Source organism: Chrysemys picta, chromosome 10 (assembly GCF_011386835.1).
Source record: "Chrysemys picta bellii isolate R12L10 chromosome 10, ASM1138683v2, whole genome shotgun sequence".
NCBI lineage: Eukaryota > Metazoa > Chordata > Testudines > Emydidae > Chrysemys > Chrysemys picta.
The window spans coordinates 324893-341145 of NC_088800.1; the positions used below are offsets into that span (position 1 = coordinate 324893).

The 16253-nt window shown below is 49.5% G+C and overlaps 1 protein-coding gene across 2 annotated transcripts in view; it reads left to right on the plus strand.

Annotated features, from left to right (window-relative positions):
• The first annotated feature begins 1170 nt into the window (after positions 1-1170).
• The window catches only part of MAP1A (microtubule associated protein 1A), a 101885-nt gene continuing 86802 nt past the window's right edge, over positions 1171-16253 (plus strand). Inside the window, exons 1-2 of one of the 2 annotated variants that reach the window (XM_005300633.3) lie at positions 1171-1694; positions 13763-13864. In XM_005300633.3, the coding sequence (XP_005300690.2) occupies positions 1535-1694; positions 13763-13864 (262 nt within the window). In that variant the 5' untranslated portion in view covers positions 1171-1534. Of the gene's footprint in view, positions 1695-12631; positions 12758-13762; positions 13865-16253 lie in introns of those variants that run through there. The other variant, XM_065559040.1, reaches the window with a different exon arrangement.

Below are 16253 nucleotides of genomic sequence, written 5' to 3' on the forward strand. Positions count from 1 at the left end.
CCTTTGCTTCACTGACTCCTTTTGTTTATAAGGCTCATTTCCCATAAAGTGCATAGACTGTGGTTTCATAGAAATTTTTAGATAGAAAAGAGCTATCACATCACGTTGAGTTCATCTCCTGGAGACTAATACAGATTATTAAAGATCTTAGTGTGGAAAATAACTAACCTATTAACTCCTCAGCAACTGCAACCTAAATCATTTGGAAACACAGCAGAGAAAATTATTCTGTTTTTTTGTTTGTTTGTTTTCAGATTATGTTGCTGTTAGTGTTTCATGACACAATAGATAGCAAGACTCGCATGCACTTGCCAAAATGCTGACTCTTCCTTCCAAACTCTCAGTTTTCTCTTATGTCCTCCGTGTTGACGTGGCAGATTATAAGAAAAAATTCCACTGAAAGCAAAGACATGGATTTATCTGTTATGCTTCTCAAGCAGTAACTTCTCTCAACAGGAATCTTGCAGACTACAGGAACTGACACTTTTAGGGAACACTGCTGATTATTACTTAAATTGGTTTTACAATCATAGACTCAGACTCTTCTTTCACTAAGCTGCATTAACACAGGCCAAATATCTGCTCTTTTGTTAGAAGAGCACAAGTACTGTAAGCCTTTATCATCATCCATACACTCTGTATCCTAAAATAGCCATTGGTGGACTTTCCCTTACACAACATGCCAAGGGCTGATGCCCGGAGCTTGGGCTATTTGATGATCTCTCTCATACATTGTATGCAAGTACTCCAATGACAACATGGCTAGCTTGAATGCATTGTCGATCATATACATAGATTCAGAGTGGTAGCCATGTTAGTCTGTATCAGCAAGAACAAGGATGAGTCCTTGTGGCACCTTAGAGACTAACACATTTATTTGGGCCTAAGCTTTTGTGGGCTAGAGCCCACTTCATCAGATGCATGGAGTGGCACATACAGTAGCTAAGCAGGTATAAATACACAGCCCATGAAAAGATGGGGGTTGCCTCACCGAGGGAGGGGTCAGTGCTAACAAGACCAATTCAATGAGGGTGGACGTGTCTCCTTTCCAACAGTGCACAGGGCACATCCACTGCCCCAGCCCACACAGAACACTCCCTTTGGGGCCGCTCCTGGCGGTGGAGCGGCGCAGCGCCCGCCCCACACACCGGCAACGAGCCGCCCGGCGCTGCCATGACCCGCCCACGGCTCCCCGCTCCCGCCGCGGCCCTTGCTCTAGAGACCCGGCGAACGGGCCCGCCAGGCACCCCAGCCGCAGGGAGGGGGCGGGGCAGCGCGGAACTGACCCTCTCAGCAGTCCCCCCGCCTGCCTCTGAGCACGTGAGGAGAGGAGCTCACGTGAAGCCAAAGGAAGGGGAGGGGTGGTATAGGCAAGGGTGGAGCCAGTGAGATCACGAGACCCCGCCCCCTACTGCTCGTCCGCAATATCTCTGGCTCACGTGTCCACCCCAGCCAATCACCGTGGGACCGATGGCTCTTTAAGAGCCGCGCGCCAGTCACCTGCTTCGCGCTGCAGTAGCGGCTAGAGGTTTCCATGGAGATCATTGACGGGGCGGTTGCCATGGATACAGCAGCGCCCGGGCTGTCTGGCGGGCGCCGCGGCTGGGAGCTACGGAGGCACGCGCTGCTGATCGTGATCGGGGAGATCGGGACAGAGGCGGAGCGCGGGGCGCTGCGGGGCGCCCTGCAGCGGGGTGAGCAGTGGGCGCCGCAGCGCGCGGCACTTTCCCCCCCGCCCGGTGCAGTGACGGCGGCTCCGACCGGGAGAGAAGCGCGGGGCTGCCTGGGGCTGGTGCTGCAGGAACTGTCCAGCCCCGCCCGGGGCGCGTCAACGTGCCGCACTGTCACGCCGCGAGTGGCAGGGGCTGGGCTCCACCGCCAGCCCTGCCCGGCTCCTTACCCCGTCCCCCAGGCTAGCCCTGAGCCCCCGTTCTTCTCCCGGCTTCTTACCCCACCCCTCACTGCCCCCTGGATTCCTTCTCCCCCATCCCCCCGGCTCCTTACCCCGTCCCCCAGGCTAGCCCTGAACCCCCGTTCCTCTCCCGGCTCCTTACCCCACCCCTCACCAGCCCCTGGATTCCTTCTCCCCCCATCCCCTCACCGCCCCCTGGATTCCTTCCCCCCCATCCCCCCGGCTCCTTACCCCACCCCTCACCGCCCCCTGGATTCCTCCCCCCCCATCCCCTCACCGCCCCCTGGATTCCTTCCCCTCATCCCCCTGGCTTCTTACCCCACCCCTCACCGCCCCCTGGATTCCTCCCCCCCCATCCCCTCACCGCCACCTGGATTCCTTCCCCCCCCATCCCCCCGGCTCCTTACCCCGTCCCTCACCGCCCCCTGGATTCCTTCTCCCCCATCCCCATGGCTCCTTACCCCGTCCCTCACCGCCCCCTGGATTCCTCCCCCCCCATCCCCTCACCGCCCCCTGGATTCCTTCCCCCCCATCCCCCCGGCTCCTTACCCCGTCCCCCAGGCTAGCCCTGAGCCCCCGTTCCTCTCCCGGCTTCTTACCCCACCCCTCACCGCCCCCTGGATTCCTTCTCCCCCATCCCCCAGGCTAGCCCTGAGCCCCCGTTCCTCTCCCGGCTTCTTACCCCACCCCTCACCGCCCCCTGGATTCCTTCTCCCCCATCCCCCCGGCTCCTTACCCCACCCCTCAGGCTAGCCCTGAGCCCCCGTTCCTCTCCCGGCTTCTTACCCATCCCCTCACCGCCCCCTGGATTCCTCCCCCCCCATCCCCTCACCGCCCCCTGGATTCCTTCTCCCCCATCCCCCCGGCTCCTTACCCCATCCCTCACCGGCCCCTGGATTCCTTCTCCCCCATCCCCCCGGCTCCTTACCCCGTCCCTCACCGGCCCCTGGATTCCTTCTCCCCCATCCCCCCGGCTCCTTACCCCGTCCCTCACCGCCCCCTAGATTCCATCCCCCCCCCATCCCCTCACCGCCCCCTGGATTCCTTCCCCCCGGCTCCTTACCCCACCCCTCACCGCCCCCTGGATTCCTTCCGCCCCCATCCCCCCGGCTTCTTACCCCACCCCTCACCGCCCCCTGGAAGGACTATCGCCCTCCCTCTGCCCGGCGCCTCGCCGCAGCCCTGGATTCCTTCTCCCCCCATCTCCCCTGGCTTCTTACCCTGCCCCTCAGGCTAGTCCTGAACCCCTGTTCCTCTCCTGACTTCTTACCCCACCCCTCACTGCCCCCTGGATGGACCTTCTCCCTCCCCCCAGCTCCTTACCCCATCCCTCAGGCCAGCCCTGAACCCCCCCTTCCTCTCCCAACTTCTTACCCCACCCCTCACCGCCCCCTGGATGGACCTTCCCCCTCCCCTGGCTTCTTATCTCCCCTGACCCCTCACCACAGCCCTGGATTCCTTTCCCCCCCATCCTCCCCGGCTTCTTACCCTGCCCCTCACTGCAGGCCTGAACCCCCCTTCCTCTCACGACTTCTTACTCCACCCCTCACCTCCCTCTGTATTCCTTTTCCCCCTTCCCCAACTTCTTACCCCGCCCGGCGCCTCACCGCAGCCCTGGATTCCTTCTCCCCCATCCGCCCCCCACGGCTTCTTACCCTTCCCCTCAGGCTAGCCCTGGATTCCTTCTCCCCTCATCCCCTGGCTTCTTACTCTGCTCCTCACCCCAGTCCTGAACCCGCTATGTCCGTCCCCCCTCTTGTTATCCTGCCCCTCACTGCAGGCCTAGACCTCCTACCCCCCCAGCTTCTGTCTCAGCCCGAGGCTCTTCCCATCCCCTCCCTGCCCCATCCTGGGGCATGCTGAGGGCTGGTGCCTCAAGCAGGGTTTCTACCCTTTGCCCCTGCCCCTATTTCAGGGCAGCCCAGGTGGCTGAGGAAGTCGTGAGGTTTCCTTCTCCCCAGCAGTTGTGGGGTGTAGGGAGCAGTACAAATCCATCAGTGTCAGGTTATGTATACTGGCAAAAATGCTGTTGTTATGATGTTTGTGTTCATTGATCTGGGGCTTGTGGAACAAGCTGGGGGTCATGGGTGTGTGGAGTGGGGACATGTAAAGGACCTCAACTTAAGGCAGGGGTGGGCAAACGTTTTGGCCCGAGGGCCAGATCGGGAAATAGAAATTGTATGGAGGGCCATGAATGCTCGCAAAATTGGCGTGGGGATGCGGGAGGGGGTGCAGGCTCAGGGGTGGAGCTTGGGATGAGAGCTTTGGGGTGCAGGAGGGTGCTCCGGGCTGGGATCGAGGGGTTTGGAGAGCGGCAGGGATCAGGGCTGGAGCAGGGAGTTGGGACGTGGGGAGAGGCTCAGAGGTGCAGGCTCCGAGCGGCACTTACCTCAAGCAGCTCCTGGAAGCAGTGGCATGTCCCTTCTCCGGCTCCTATGCAGAGGTGCAGCCAGGCGGCTCTGCATGCTACTCCATCCGCAGGCACCACCCCTGCAGCTCCCATTGGAGCACATAGGAGCCAGAGCGGGTCCGTTCCGTGGTTTCTGGGAGCTGCGTGGTGCAGCCCCCGACTCTGTGCCCCAGTTGGAGCGCCGTAGCGAGGCCAAGCAGTGTGGTGCGGCCCCCAACCCAGCGCCCCAGCTGGAGCGGGACCAAGCCGTGTGGTGCGGCCCCCGACCCAGCTGGAGCAGGGCCAAGCTCCGTGGTGTGGCCCCAGACCCTGCACCCCGGCCGGAGCACCGGAGCGGGGCTGGGCTGCGTGGTTTGCCGTACTTTGCCCACTCCTGCTCTAAGGAGTCTTGGAATTAGCTGGACCTGGGGCTATCCTCAGACAGCCCAGGCTCCCTGACACTATTTACTAATAAACTTATCTGTGTCTGTAAACAGGATCTAGGGTAAAGAGCTCTGTGAGCCTGACACACATCCCCCTCTATGTGGTATTCACTGACCTCCAAGCACAGGTTAGTAACTTGGGGTGAGGGGTGCCAGGTGAGTGCTTTGGTAAGGTTACCTAGGGGAAGGAGAAGCTCCACTCACTCATCCTTACATAAGAGACTTCAGCTCCTTAATCAGATAAAGCTTCTTATGGTCTTTACCGTATAACGACATGAAACTCTTAGGCCTGGAGGGGAATGTGTACAGGGAACATATCCCACATAAAACAGTAGCAGTGCCAGCCAGAAGCAAGTGCCAAATGCAATCTCTCTGCTTTTGTGCATGAAAGCAACTGGATTGATTACATTCCCCCTTGGCCTTGTGTGTCTGGCACACAGTCCCCGATCTGATCAGCAGCATGGGGCAATGATTAGACTGAAGATACATTAGGGCTTTTCAATCCCTCCTTCCTGAAGAAAGGAACATCTTATTGACAATGGCAAAGTCTTTATGTGAGACAAGGTGGAGGGTGAGGTAATATCTTTTATTGGACCAACTTCTGTTGGTGAAAGCGACAAGCTTTTGAGCTACACAGAGCTCTTCTTCAGGTCTGGAAAAGGCACTCAGAGGTGGAACAGACTGTTTAGCATAAGTAGTTAACACATACCTAAGGGACTATTCAAGGTGAAGTGGCCCATTAACACCCCTGTAGTTATAGGACAAAAACGGAGGTTAGTGGGTTACAGATTTCTATGTAAAAGAATAAATGGACACAAATCGGACATCAGGAATGGTAACATACAAAAGCCAGTAGGAAAACACTTCAATCTTCCTGGACATTCCATAACAGATTTAAAAGTCGCCATACTTGAACAAAAAAACTTCAGAAACAGACTTCAAAGAGAAACTTCAGAACTAAAATTCATTTGCAAATTTAACATCATTAATTTGGGTTTGAATAGGGACTGGGAGTGGCTGGCTCACTACAAAAGCAGCTTTGCCTCTCCTGGAATTGACACCTCCTCATCAATTATGGGGAGTGGACTACATCCACTCTGATCGAATTGGCCCTGTCAACACTGGTTCTCCACTTGTGAGGTAACTCCCTTCTCTTCATGTGTCAGTATATAATGCCTACATTTGTAATTTTCACTCCATGCATCTGAAGAAGTGGTTTTTTACCCACGAAAGCTTGTGCTCAAATAAATCTGTTAGTCTTTAAGGGCCACCAGATTCCTTGTTGTTTTTGGGTTACAGATTGTTGTAATGGCCATAAATCCAGTGTCTTAAGACCATGATTTTTAGTGTTTGACAAAGTTATGAATTTAAGCTCACACGTTTGCCTTGTGAAGGTATATTGCAGGTGTTCGGTGGGTTTTGCATCTGTTGCTCCTACGGACATATCTCCACTGCTAGAATGATCAATGATCCCCACAACACATGTTTCATGATCCATGGGTCTTATACATACCTGTCACAACATGTGGTGTGCCTCATCCGGTGCTTTAAATGCCCCCAATAAAAACTATGTGGGTGAAATCAGATAGTCGCTACATATTCGAATGAACTCACACAGAAAAATGATAAAAGACAAAAACACCTTATCACTGTCCTGTGGTGGAACATTATTCACAAAGTGTTCACTCTATATCTGACCTTTCAGTCGTCATCCTCAAATGAAACCTGCACATTTTCAAAAGATGAGTCTGTGAGCTTAAATTCATAACTTTGCTAGACGGAATATGTGTTTACTTTTGCTAAACAATCTGTTCCACCTTATATTTAGCTGTGACACTCTGTGTATGTCTCTACTGCAATGTAAGACCAGGGTTAGTGGGACTCGAGTCAGCTAACCCATATTAGGGAACCCTGGGTTTGAGCATCTACACTGTATTTTTAACCCTAGGTTAAGAATTTTCTGACCCATGCTTGAACCTAGGGCTCTGGTGTCCACACAGCAGTATGCAGACCCAAGTCAAAGTAACCATATCCCAGAGTCCCTAGTACTCTCCCACCACCCCTGCCTGAAATGTGGCCTCTCTAGCCCTAGGAACATGGTACAGTGGGAAAACTTTATGGCCCACCCTGCACATTACCAGGAAGCAGCTCACTTTGCAAAAGGCTTGATTGGTTCACTCTCCATTGCAAACCCAAGGGGCTTCTCTGATAGCATACTTGCAGATGTGTGATCAGAACAGAATGGGTTAATGCTGACGTGACCTGCTGCCTTTGGAGGGGAGGGAGGTGGAAGGGGGAGAGGGGCTTCCATTTTCAATAGAGTGGATTGCAGATTGTTGTGACAGAGAGCTTCTGGCAAACAGAGGCTAGGGACACTATCCCTGCCCATCCTGGCTAATAGCCATTGATGGATCTATCCTCCATGAACTTACCTAGTTCTTTTTTGAACCTTGTTATAGTCTTAGCCTTCACTACATCCTCTGGCAAGGAGTTCCTCAGGCTGACTGTGCGTTGTGTGAAAAAAATACTTCCTTTTGTTTGTTTTAAACCTGCTGCCTATTAATTTCATGTGGTGACCCCTAGTTCTTGTGTTATGAGAAGAAGTAAATAATACTTCCTTATTTACTTCACACCAGTCCTGATTTTACAGACCTCCATCATATCTCCCCTTAGTTGTCTCTTTTCCAAGCTGAAAAGTCCCAAACTTATTAATCTCTCCTCATATGGAAGCTGTTCCATACTCCTAATCATTTTTGTTGCCCTTTTCTGAACCTTTTCCAATTCCAATATATCTTTTTTGAGATGGGGTGACCACATCTGCACACAATATTCAAGATGTGGGTGTACCATGGATTTATATAGAGGCAATATGATATTTTTCTGTCTTATTATCTATCCCTTTCTGAATCATTCCCAACATTCTGTTCGCTTTTTTGACTGCCGCTGCACATTGAGTGGATGTTTTCAGAGAGCTATCCACAATGACTCCAAGATCTCTCTCTTGAGTGGTAACAGCTAATTTAGACCTCATCATTTTATATGTATAGTTGGGATTATGTTTTCCAATGTGCATTACTTTGCATTTATTAACATTGAATTTCATCTGCCATTTTGTTGCCCAGTCACCCAGGTTTGTGAGGTCCCTTTGTAATTCTTCACAGTCTGCTTTGGACTTAACTATTTTGAGTAGTTTTGTATCATCTGCAAGTTTTGCCACCTCACTGTTTACCCCTTTTTCCAGATCATTTATAAATATGTTGAATAGGACTGGGCCCAGTACAGACCTCTGGGGGACACCACTATTTACCTCTCTCCATTCTGAAAACTGACCATTTATTCCTACCCTTTGTTTCCTATCTTTTAACCTATTATCAATCCATGAGAGGACCTTCCCTCTTATCCCATGACTGTTTACTTTGCTTAAGAGCCTTTGGTGAGGGACCTTATCAAAGACTTTCTGAAAATCTAAGTACACTATATCCACTGGATCCCCCTTGTCCACATGCGTGTTGACCCCCTCAAAGAATTCTAGTAGATTGGTGAGGTATGATTTCCCTTTACAAAAACCATGTTGACTCTTCTCCAACAAATTATGTTCATCTATATGTCTCATAATTCTGTTTTTTTCTATAGTTTCAACCAGTTTGTCCAGTACTGAAGACCGGCTTACTAGCCTGTAACTGCCGGGATCACCTCTGGAGCCCTTTTTAAAAATTGGCGTCACATTAGCTATCCTCCAGTCATTTGGTACAGAAACTGATTTAAATGATAGGTTACAAACCACAGTTAGTAGTTCTGCAATTTCACACTTGAGTTCCTTCAGAACCCTTGGGTAGGATCTAATGAGAAATAGTCAATTGAAAGAGAATCCCATTCATTTACATCATGTAATGGCAGACAGCTAAAAAGTGACAATTTTTTAAAGTGCTTATATACAAATGCTAGAAATCTAAATAATAAGATGGGTGAACTAGAATGCCTCCTATTAAATGAGGATATTGACATAATAGGCATCACAGAAACTTGGTGGAGTGAGGATAATCAATGGAACACAGTAATACCAGGTACAAAATATATCGGAAGGACAGAACATGTTGTGCTGGTGGGGGAGTGTCACTATATGTGAAAGAAAGCATAGAATCAAATTAAGTAAAAATCTTAAATGAACCAAACTGTACCATAGAATCTCTATAAATAGTAATAGAGCACGGGCAGTCAACAAAAGTTCATGTCCCGTGACCTGTCCATGACTTTTACTATATACCCCTAACTAAAACTTGGGCGGGGGCTGCAGGTGCTTGGGGGAGGGGGAGCTGTGGTGCTTGGCCCAGGACCCCTGCTGGTGCTGGGGAGGAGGGATGGGCTGCAGGACGCAGCCCTGGACCTCTGCTGGGGGGTGGGGATTGGTGGGGCTGCCAGGGGCTTCCTACCCGGCTCCATGTGTCCCTGCAGCTCCTAGGCAGTGAAGGAGCCAGGGGACACCATGTGCTGCTCCCGGTCCCGCCATAAATGCTGGTTGCGCAGCTCCCATTGTCTGGGAACCACAGCCAATGGGAGCTGTGGGGGTGGGGCCTGTGGGCACGGGCAGCACGTGGAGCCCCCTGGTGCCTGGCCCCTTCTCTGCCTAGGAGCTGCAGGGCCATGCCAATGGGAGCTGGGGAGCTCCCCATCCCAAGGTAAGCACCCCCAGCACCTGCCAACCCCCTGCCTCTAGTTCTGAGCCCCCTCCCACAACCCCGAACTGCTGCTGCTGGCCAGGGGCTGTCTGGCTCGGGCAGCCCCTGAGCCAGCACCGGCTGCAGAGGTAACGGAAAGTTACGGAATCCGAGACTTTCTGTGACAGCCTTGCAGCCTTACCCATAGCTTGAGGGTCACATAGATGTGATATCACACATTGAGAAAGGTGATACAGCTTGTCGGGTCAGAGTGTACAGGGTGCCTTGTGATAGTGAATCAGTCTGCTGAACAGAGGAGTGTTTATCAGGAATTGCATTTTATCAGTTAGGAGACACTGAGTAAAACATCTCTTAATTGGCAACAGAATGTTGTTGTCCCCTGAAAGCCCTTTGTACAGTTTTTGTTTGTTTGACACAGTAAGGAGTTTAGAATGCAGATCCAAACCAGATTGACTTTGGACTTCTCAGCGGCACCAAGACTGAAAGCTAGGTTGGTGCAAAGTGTTAGTTTACTCTACAGTGTGATTGGGATGTAGGATGTTCTTTGAGGGTAGAATAATTAATAAATCTTTATTCTTATTTTGTTATTTTATTATGGGTATCCCTAAACTGAGGTGTTGTCATACAGAGAGGAAGACTTTGAGGACTTGCCTCATGAACACCACCAAAGTCTTGCCCTGTGTGACTTCGAAGGTGTGCAGAGTCACTTACAGAATGTGACTACTAATCTCGTATGCTTTTCCCTTAGTGTGGTCCAGGAGAACACACAAATTAGACTAGAATTAAGCACAAACATATTGTTCTCGATACTAAGCATTATCCTGCTTCAGTGGCAGCATGGAGACTTGAACAGTGGCTGTTTTGACATGCTATGAAGCAGAGTCTGATCAGAAGGTCACGTTTCTATTATAATTTGATTCGTCCAGTTTGAAGAATATCTCAAGGGAGTGAAGCTGGTATTAAAAGGAAATGTCAAATTTTATAAGCTAATTAACCAAGCAGGAAGTCATAGAATCATAGAATATCAGAGTTGGAAGGGACCTCAAGAGGTCATCTAGTCCAACCCCCTGCTCAAAGCAGGACCAATTCCCAGCTACATCATCCCAGCCAGGGCTTTGTCAAGCCGGGCCTTAAAAACCTCCAAGGAAGGAGACTCCACCACCTCCCTAGGTAACGCATTCCAGTGTTTCACCACCCTCCTAGTGAAATAGTTTTTCCTGATATCCAACCTGGACCTCCCCCACTGCAACTTGAGACCATTGCTCCTTGTTCTGTCATCTGCCACCACTGAGAACAGCCGAGCTCCATCCTCTTTGGAACCCCCCCTTCAGGTAGTTGAAGGCTGCTATCAAATCCCCCCTCATTCTTCTCTTCTGGAGACTAAACAATCCCAGTTCCCTCAGCCTCTCCTCATAAGTCATGTGCTCCAGACCCCTAATCATTTTTGTTGCCCTCCGCTGGACTCTTTCCAATTTTTCCACATCCTTCTTGTAGTGTGGGGCCCAAAACTGGACACAGTATTCCAGATGAGGCCTCACCAATGTCGAATAAAGGGGAACGATCACGTCCCTCGATCTGCTGGCAATGCCTCTACTTATACAGCCCAAAATGCCGTTAGCCTTCTTGGCAACAAGAGCACACTGTTGACTCATATCCAGCTTCTCGTCCACTGTCACCCCAAGTCCTTTTCTGCAGAACTGCTACCTAGCCATTCGGTCCCTAGTCTGTAGCAGTGCATGGGATTCTTCCGTCCTAAGTGCAGGACTCTGCACTTGTCCTTGTTGAACCTCATCAGGTTTTTTTTGGCCCAATCCTCTAATTTGTCTAGGTCCCTCTGTATCCGATCCCTACCCTCTAGTGTATCTACCACGCCTCCTAGTTTAGTGTCATCTGCAAACTTGCTGAGAGTGCAGTCCACACCATCCTCCAGATCATTAATAAAGATATTAAACAAAACCGGCCCCAGGACCGACCCTTGGGGCACTCCGCTTGAAACCGGCTGCCAACTAGACATGGAGCCATTGATCACAACCCGTTGAGCCCGACGATCTAGCCAGCTTTCTATCCACCTTACAGTCCATTCATCCAGCCCATACTTCTTTAACTTGGCGGCAAGAATACTGTGGGAGACCGTATCAAAAGCTTTGCTAAAGTCAGACAGTTTGCAAGGGCATGAGGAATGGGATATGAGAAATTGTACCGCAAATCACATGGAACTGTACCCATGCTGTACATGCTACAGCAACATCCTCAGAGAATATGACCAGTTAGGAAACCTCAGGATGGTACATTGCACACACTTGCGTAAGGAGAAGGGGGCCCGGAATCTGGTAAAGCAATGGTCTGGGCCTTCTGCAATGGACTGAGCATTTGAGGTGGTGGTCATTGGTAAGATGAGGGATGATTTTAAAAACTAAACTGAATGACTTCCAAACTGCACAGAGGAAAAACTTGAGAATTAGCTGAAATACTGAATGAGAAGCCCCCTCTCCCCTTTTAAAAGAGGATCTCTCTTCTTTGCATTGTGGAGAAAGTAACAACCAGTGCTCCAGAACAGCCCTTCTGGTTGCTGCAGCCAGGACATGATGTGTCCTGCAGAGTGCCACCTCACCCCCCTTCTGTCCCCTCCAGATTGGATTGCTATTCAGCTCCATCTCATCAACACTGCAGAGGTATTAAAGAGCCCTTGTGTTGGGCACATGTATTAAATCACGGCTTGCTTATCCAGGCCATTTTTATAAAAAGGGGAACAGATCTTCCCTCAGTCTGTTCCCTTCCTGAATTGCAGATCTCTTATTTCTTGGCCTGTGTTTGTTATTTGGGGGTGGGGACATAAAGGCGCAGGAACAATTGATATCCTGTGGTGCTGCTAAAATTGATGATGGGTTTTTCTGATATTTTGAGAGCATCTTGAGCACCATTAGTTTGTCATACGTTCTGCAGTGCGGTCTGTCAGCTGATTGCTGCACCATTCCTTTGCAGTGTGTGCTGTGACACAGACAAGTTAAGAAAAAATTTGTCCACAGTTATTCTAAACAATCGGTGCCTTTGAAATTATATGTGTGTCGTTTGTGTGTGTGGTGGGGCAAATTATTAACCCCATTTTGGTGATGTGCTGAGGGCTGGGGCTGAACTTTGTAATTGCATCTTGTATTCTGGAAGCAGCTCTGATATTTGAGTTTGCATCCTCAGTGGCCACTATGTTACATTCAGTTGATGGTTGTCTCCTGAATCAAGGTATAGTGCTGGAGAACAAGAACTGATTGCTGCAGTCAACTGGATCGGTACCTCTGCTCCTCCAGGGATTGGCAATCGACTCCTTTTAGGGTGGAGAGAGGTGTGGAGCTAAAAAAAATTTTTTCTTGCTTTTTTGACCCCTCTGTCTTTAATGCACCATCACACTGAGATGGTGGCAAAGATGTAGGAAGGATACACGTAATGAGTACTGATAAAGTTTAGAACCTTAGTTTAGCTATTACATATTTGATTTGTATAACACCCTGCCACTGGCTTTAAGCTGCTGCTGGCTTGCTGGAGGCAGCAGCGAATGAGAGGTGAGGAGGAGTTATCATATGTACCAACAATTTGATTATCATGACACCCTAGCGTGGCAAGGTGCCATCTGGGAGTGGCTGCTCCTTGTTGGAACATGAAGATGAATTACCTGTAGCACTGTATGGTGCAACCCAGAAGGTGAACCTCTTCCTCACCAAGGTCTGAAGATGACACCATCTGGTCTGGGAACAGAGTCTACTCGCTGCTGGGAGATGAAGGGGATTATTTTGCAAAGATTACATAGATTAAAGAGCAAACTCAAAAGATCTGAAGGTGATCCATGGCTTTGGAAGAGTGATTTTGTAAAGGAAGTTGAGGGGGGTGATCTGTACTGTGACTCAGAGGGGTACACATGTTATAAGAACTGTCACACCAGAACAGATCAATACTCAAAATAGTCCAGTATCCCATCTCTGCCAACAGCCAATGCTGAACACTTCAGAAGATGTAAAACTCCCACAGTGCATTTGCCTGATTATGCAATGGTGTATTTGGTTTAGTCACTGTTTGTGGAACCTCACTAAAATGAAAACTCATTTACTACCTTGTCCTGCCCCATAACCTAGGGGCAGATTTGTAAAGGAACAAATGGGAATTGGCTGCCTAACCATCCCTTGTCTTTTAAAATGTTCACCATGGGTCATAAATATGGGCTTCTGAAATAGCATAGATAGGCATTAGTTTCATATAATCACCTGGCTGACTTTTATTGACACCTCCATCGTATCCATTCCTGGTTTTGGAATTAATGGAAAAAGGACTTAATTCTACTTTTCTTGTTGGACAGGAATTCGCTCATGGAACATTCATCTTCCCTCTTGTGACCTGAATCAGCAACTGAGACTCTTTGTAAGTCAGCATCTTGCTCAGTTTTCTTCAGAGTTCAAAGGTCAGTTTCCTTTTATCTATATTCATTTTTTTTGCCTTTTTGTTGGAGTTTGAAGTTGGTGAATAGAGGATGGAAATGAAATTTGTAACGATTTTATCACTTAGAAAACAACCATGTTCTTCCTGTGAGTTGCTTCTTCAGGTTTGAGTAGACATTAACATGAACACTGAAGGTGGAAACAATAGACATAAATATATATCAGTGCAAAGGAATTTAATCTAAAACTGCTGGTCTAATTGTTGGTGAGGGTGGAGGGCTTGTAGAGGGACTAGAGACATGCAAATAGGCTTTTAAACAGAGTGCCCAGATAAATAATTTAAGGCATTGTTGTTTGTTCCTTCTTACAGCACAATACAATGTTATTTTTTACAAACTGCTTATTCTCAGATCTCTTTATAGAGCAGGGGTGGGCAAACTTTTTGGCCCAATGGCCACATCGGGGTTACAAAACAGTATGGAGGGCTGGGTAGGGAAGGCTGTGCCTCCCCAAACAGCCTGTCCTTCGCCCCCTATCCACCCCCTCCCACTTCCCGCCTCCTGACTGCCCCCTCAGAACCTCTGGCCCATCCACCTCCCCCCGCGCCGTCCCCTGACCGCCCCCTCCTGGGACCCCACCCCCTATCCAACGCCCCCCCCAGCCCTTTCAGAATGTGGCCCTGTGAACATGGGCGGAGGACTCAGGAGGCGCAAGGGCAGCCTTGCAGCTGGAGAGAAGCGGTGGTTTCTCCATTAAAGCGCTGCTTCTCTCCGGCTGGCTGCGCAGCTGCCTGGTGCTCCTCCTGAGTCCTTCAGCTGCGTTCGCAGCGCTCCTGCCGCCCGCACCTCCTGCCTGATCCCCTGAGGCTGGGGGTGAGCCTCCCTCCCTGCTCTCCCCTGCCCCAGGGTGCGCTGGTGCTGAGCTGCCCGGTGGCGCAGTGAGGTGAGGCTGCAGGGGAGGGGGAACAGCAGGGGAGGGGCCGGGAGCTAGCCTCCCCAGCTGGGAGCTCGGGCCGGGCAGGACGGTCCTGTAGGCCAGATGTGGCCTGCGGGCAGTACTTTGCCCACCTCTATTATAGAGGCAATTAATAGTTAGAAACTCTAAATTCCCCACTCATGGGAGTGTTGCCAGAAGTAATCACCTTGTTGGTGGGGGTGGGGGCGGGGGCCTGAGGAAGACTAATCAAATGTTTGTTTACCTGAATAGTAATTGGCATTTCTTTCCTAAAGGAAAGATGATGAGTAGGTACTTGATATATTAAATACCATTGACATCTTTGAAACAGTGCCTTATCACCATGCATGTAGAACTGACCTCTGTTCCCAGGCTAATTGTCACACTGTTAAATTCCTCAAAATTTATATACATATTAAATATAGGTCATATCAGACATATGGGCACAGACTGTCACTGTGAGCTATGCCTGCAAGATGTTTTTATATCAACATATTACACCTTGTCAGATTCCTCTTTTTAGGTGTTTGTGTGTAATTGAAGGAAGGTGCTGTTTTCCTAATGGTCAGGATATTTAACTGGAAAGCAGAGACCTAGGTTCTATTTCTGGATCTGCCATTGACTTACTATGTGAGCCTGTGACTCAGTTTCTTTACCTATAAAATAAGGATAGTAAGAATGATTCATTTTTGTAAAGCAGTGGGATATCTGTGGAGTTAAAGCTCTGAGTATTACTATGTACACACTTGATTAATTTCTCTCCCGAAGTGTGGTGCCAAGAGCTGGACACAGTACTCCAGTTGAGTGAGGCTTTGTCGGTACCGAGTAGAGTGGAGGAATTACTTCTCATGTCTTGCTTACACCACTCCTGCTAATAGATCCCAGAATGATGTTCGCTTTTTTAGTAACGGTGTTACATTATTGACTCATATTTAGTTTGTGATCTACTATAACCCCAAGGTCTTTTTCTGCAGTACTTCTTCCTAGGCAGTCTTTTCCCATTTTGTATGTGTGCAATTGATTGTTTCTTCCTAAGTGTAGTCCTTTGCATTTTCCTTTTATTGAATTTCATCCTATTTATTTCAGACCATTTCTCCAGTTTGTCAAGATCATTTTGAATTCTAATCATGGGGAGGGATAGCTCAGTGGTATGAGCATTGGCCTGCTAAACCCAGGGTTGTGAGTTCAATCCTTGAGGGGGCCACTTAGGGATCTGGGGCAAAAATCAATACTTGGTCATGCTAGTGAAGGCAGGGGGCTGGACTCGATGACCTTTCAGGGTCCCTTCCAGTTCTACGAGATAGGTATATCTCCATATATTATCCTTGAGGGGGCCATTTAGGGATCTGGGGCAAAAATCTGTCTGGGGATTATTGGTCATGCTTTGAGCAGGGGGTTGGACTAGATGGCCTCCTGAGGTCCCTTCCAACCCTGATATTCTATGATTTTAAAGTGCTT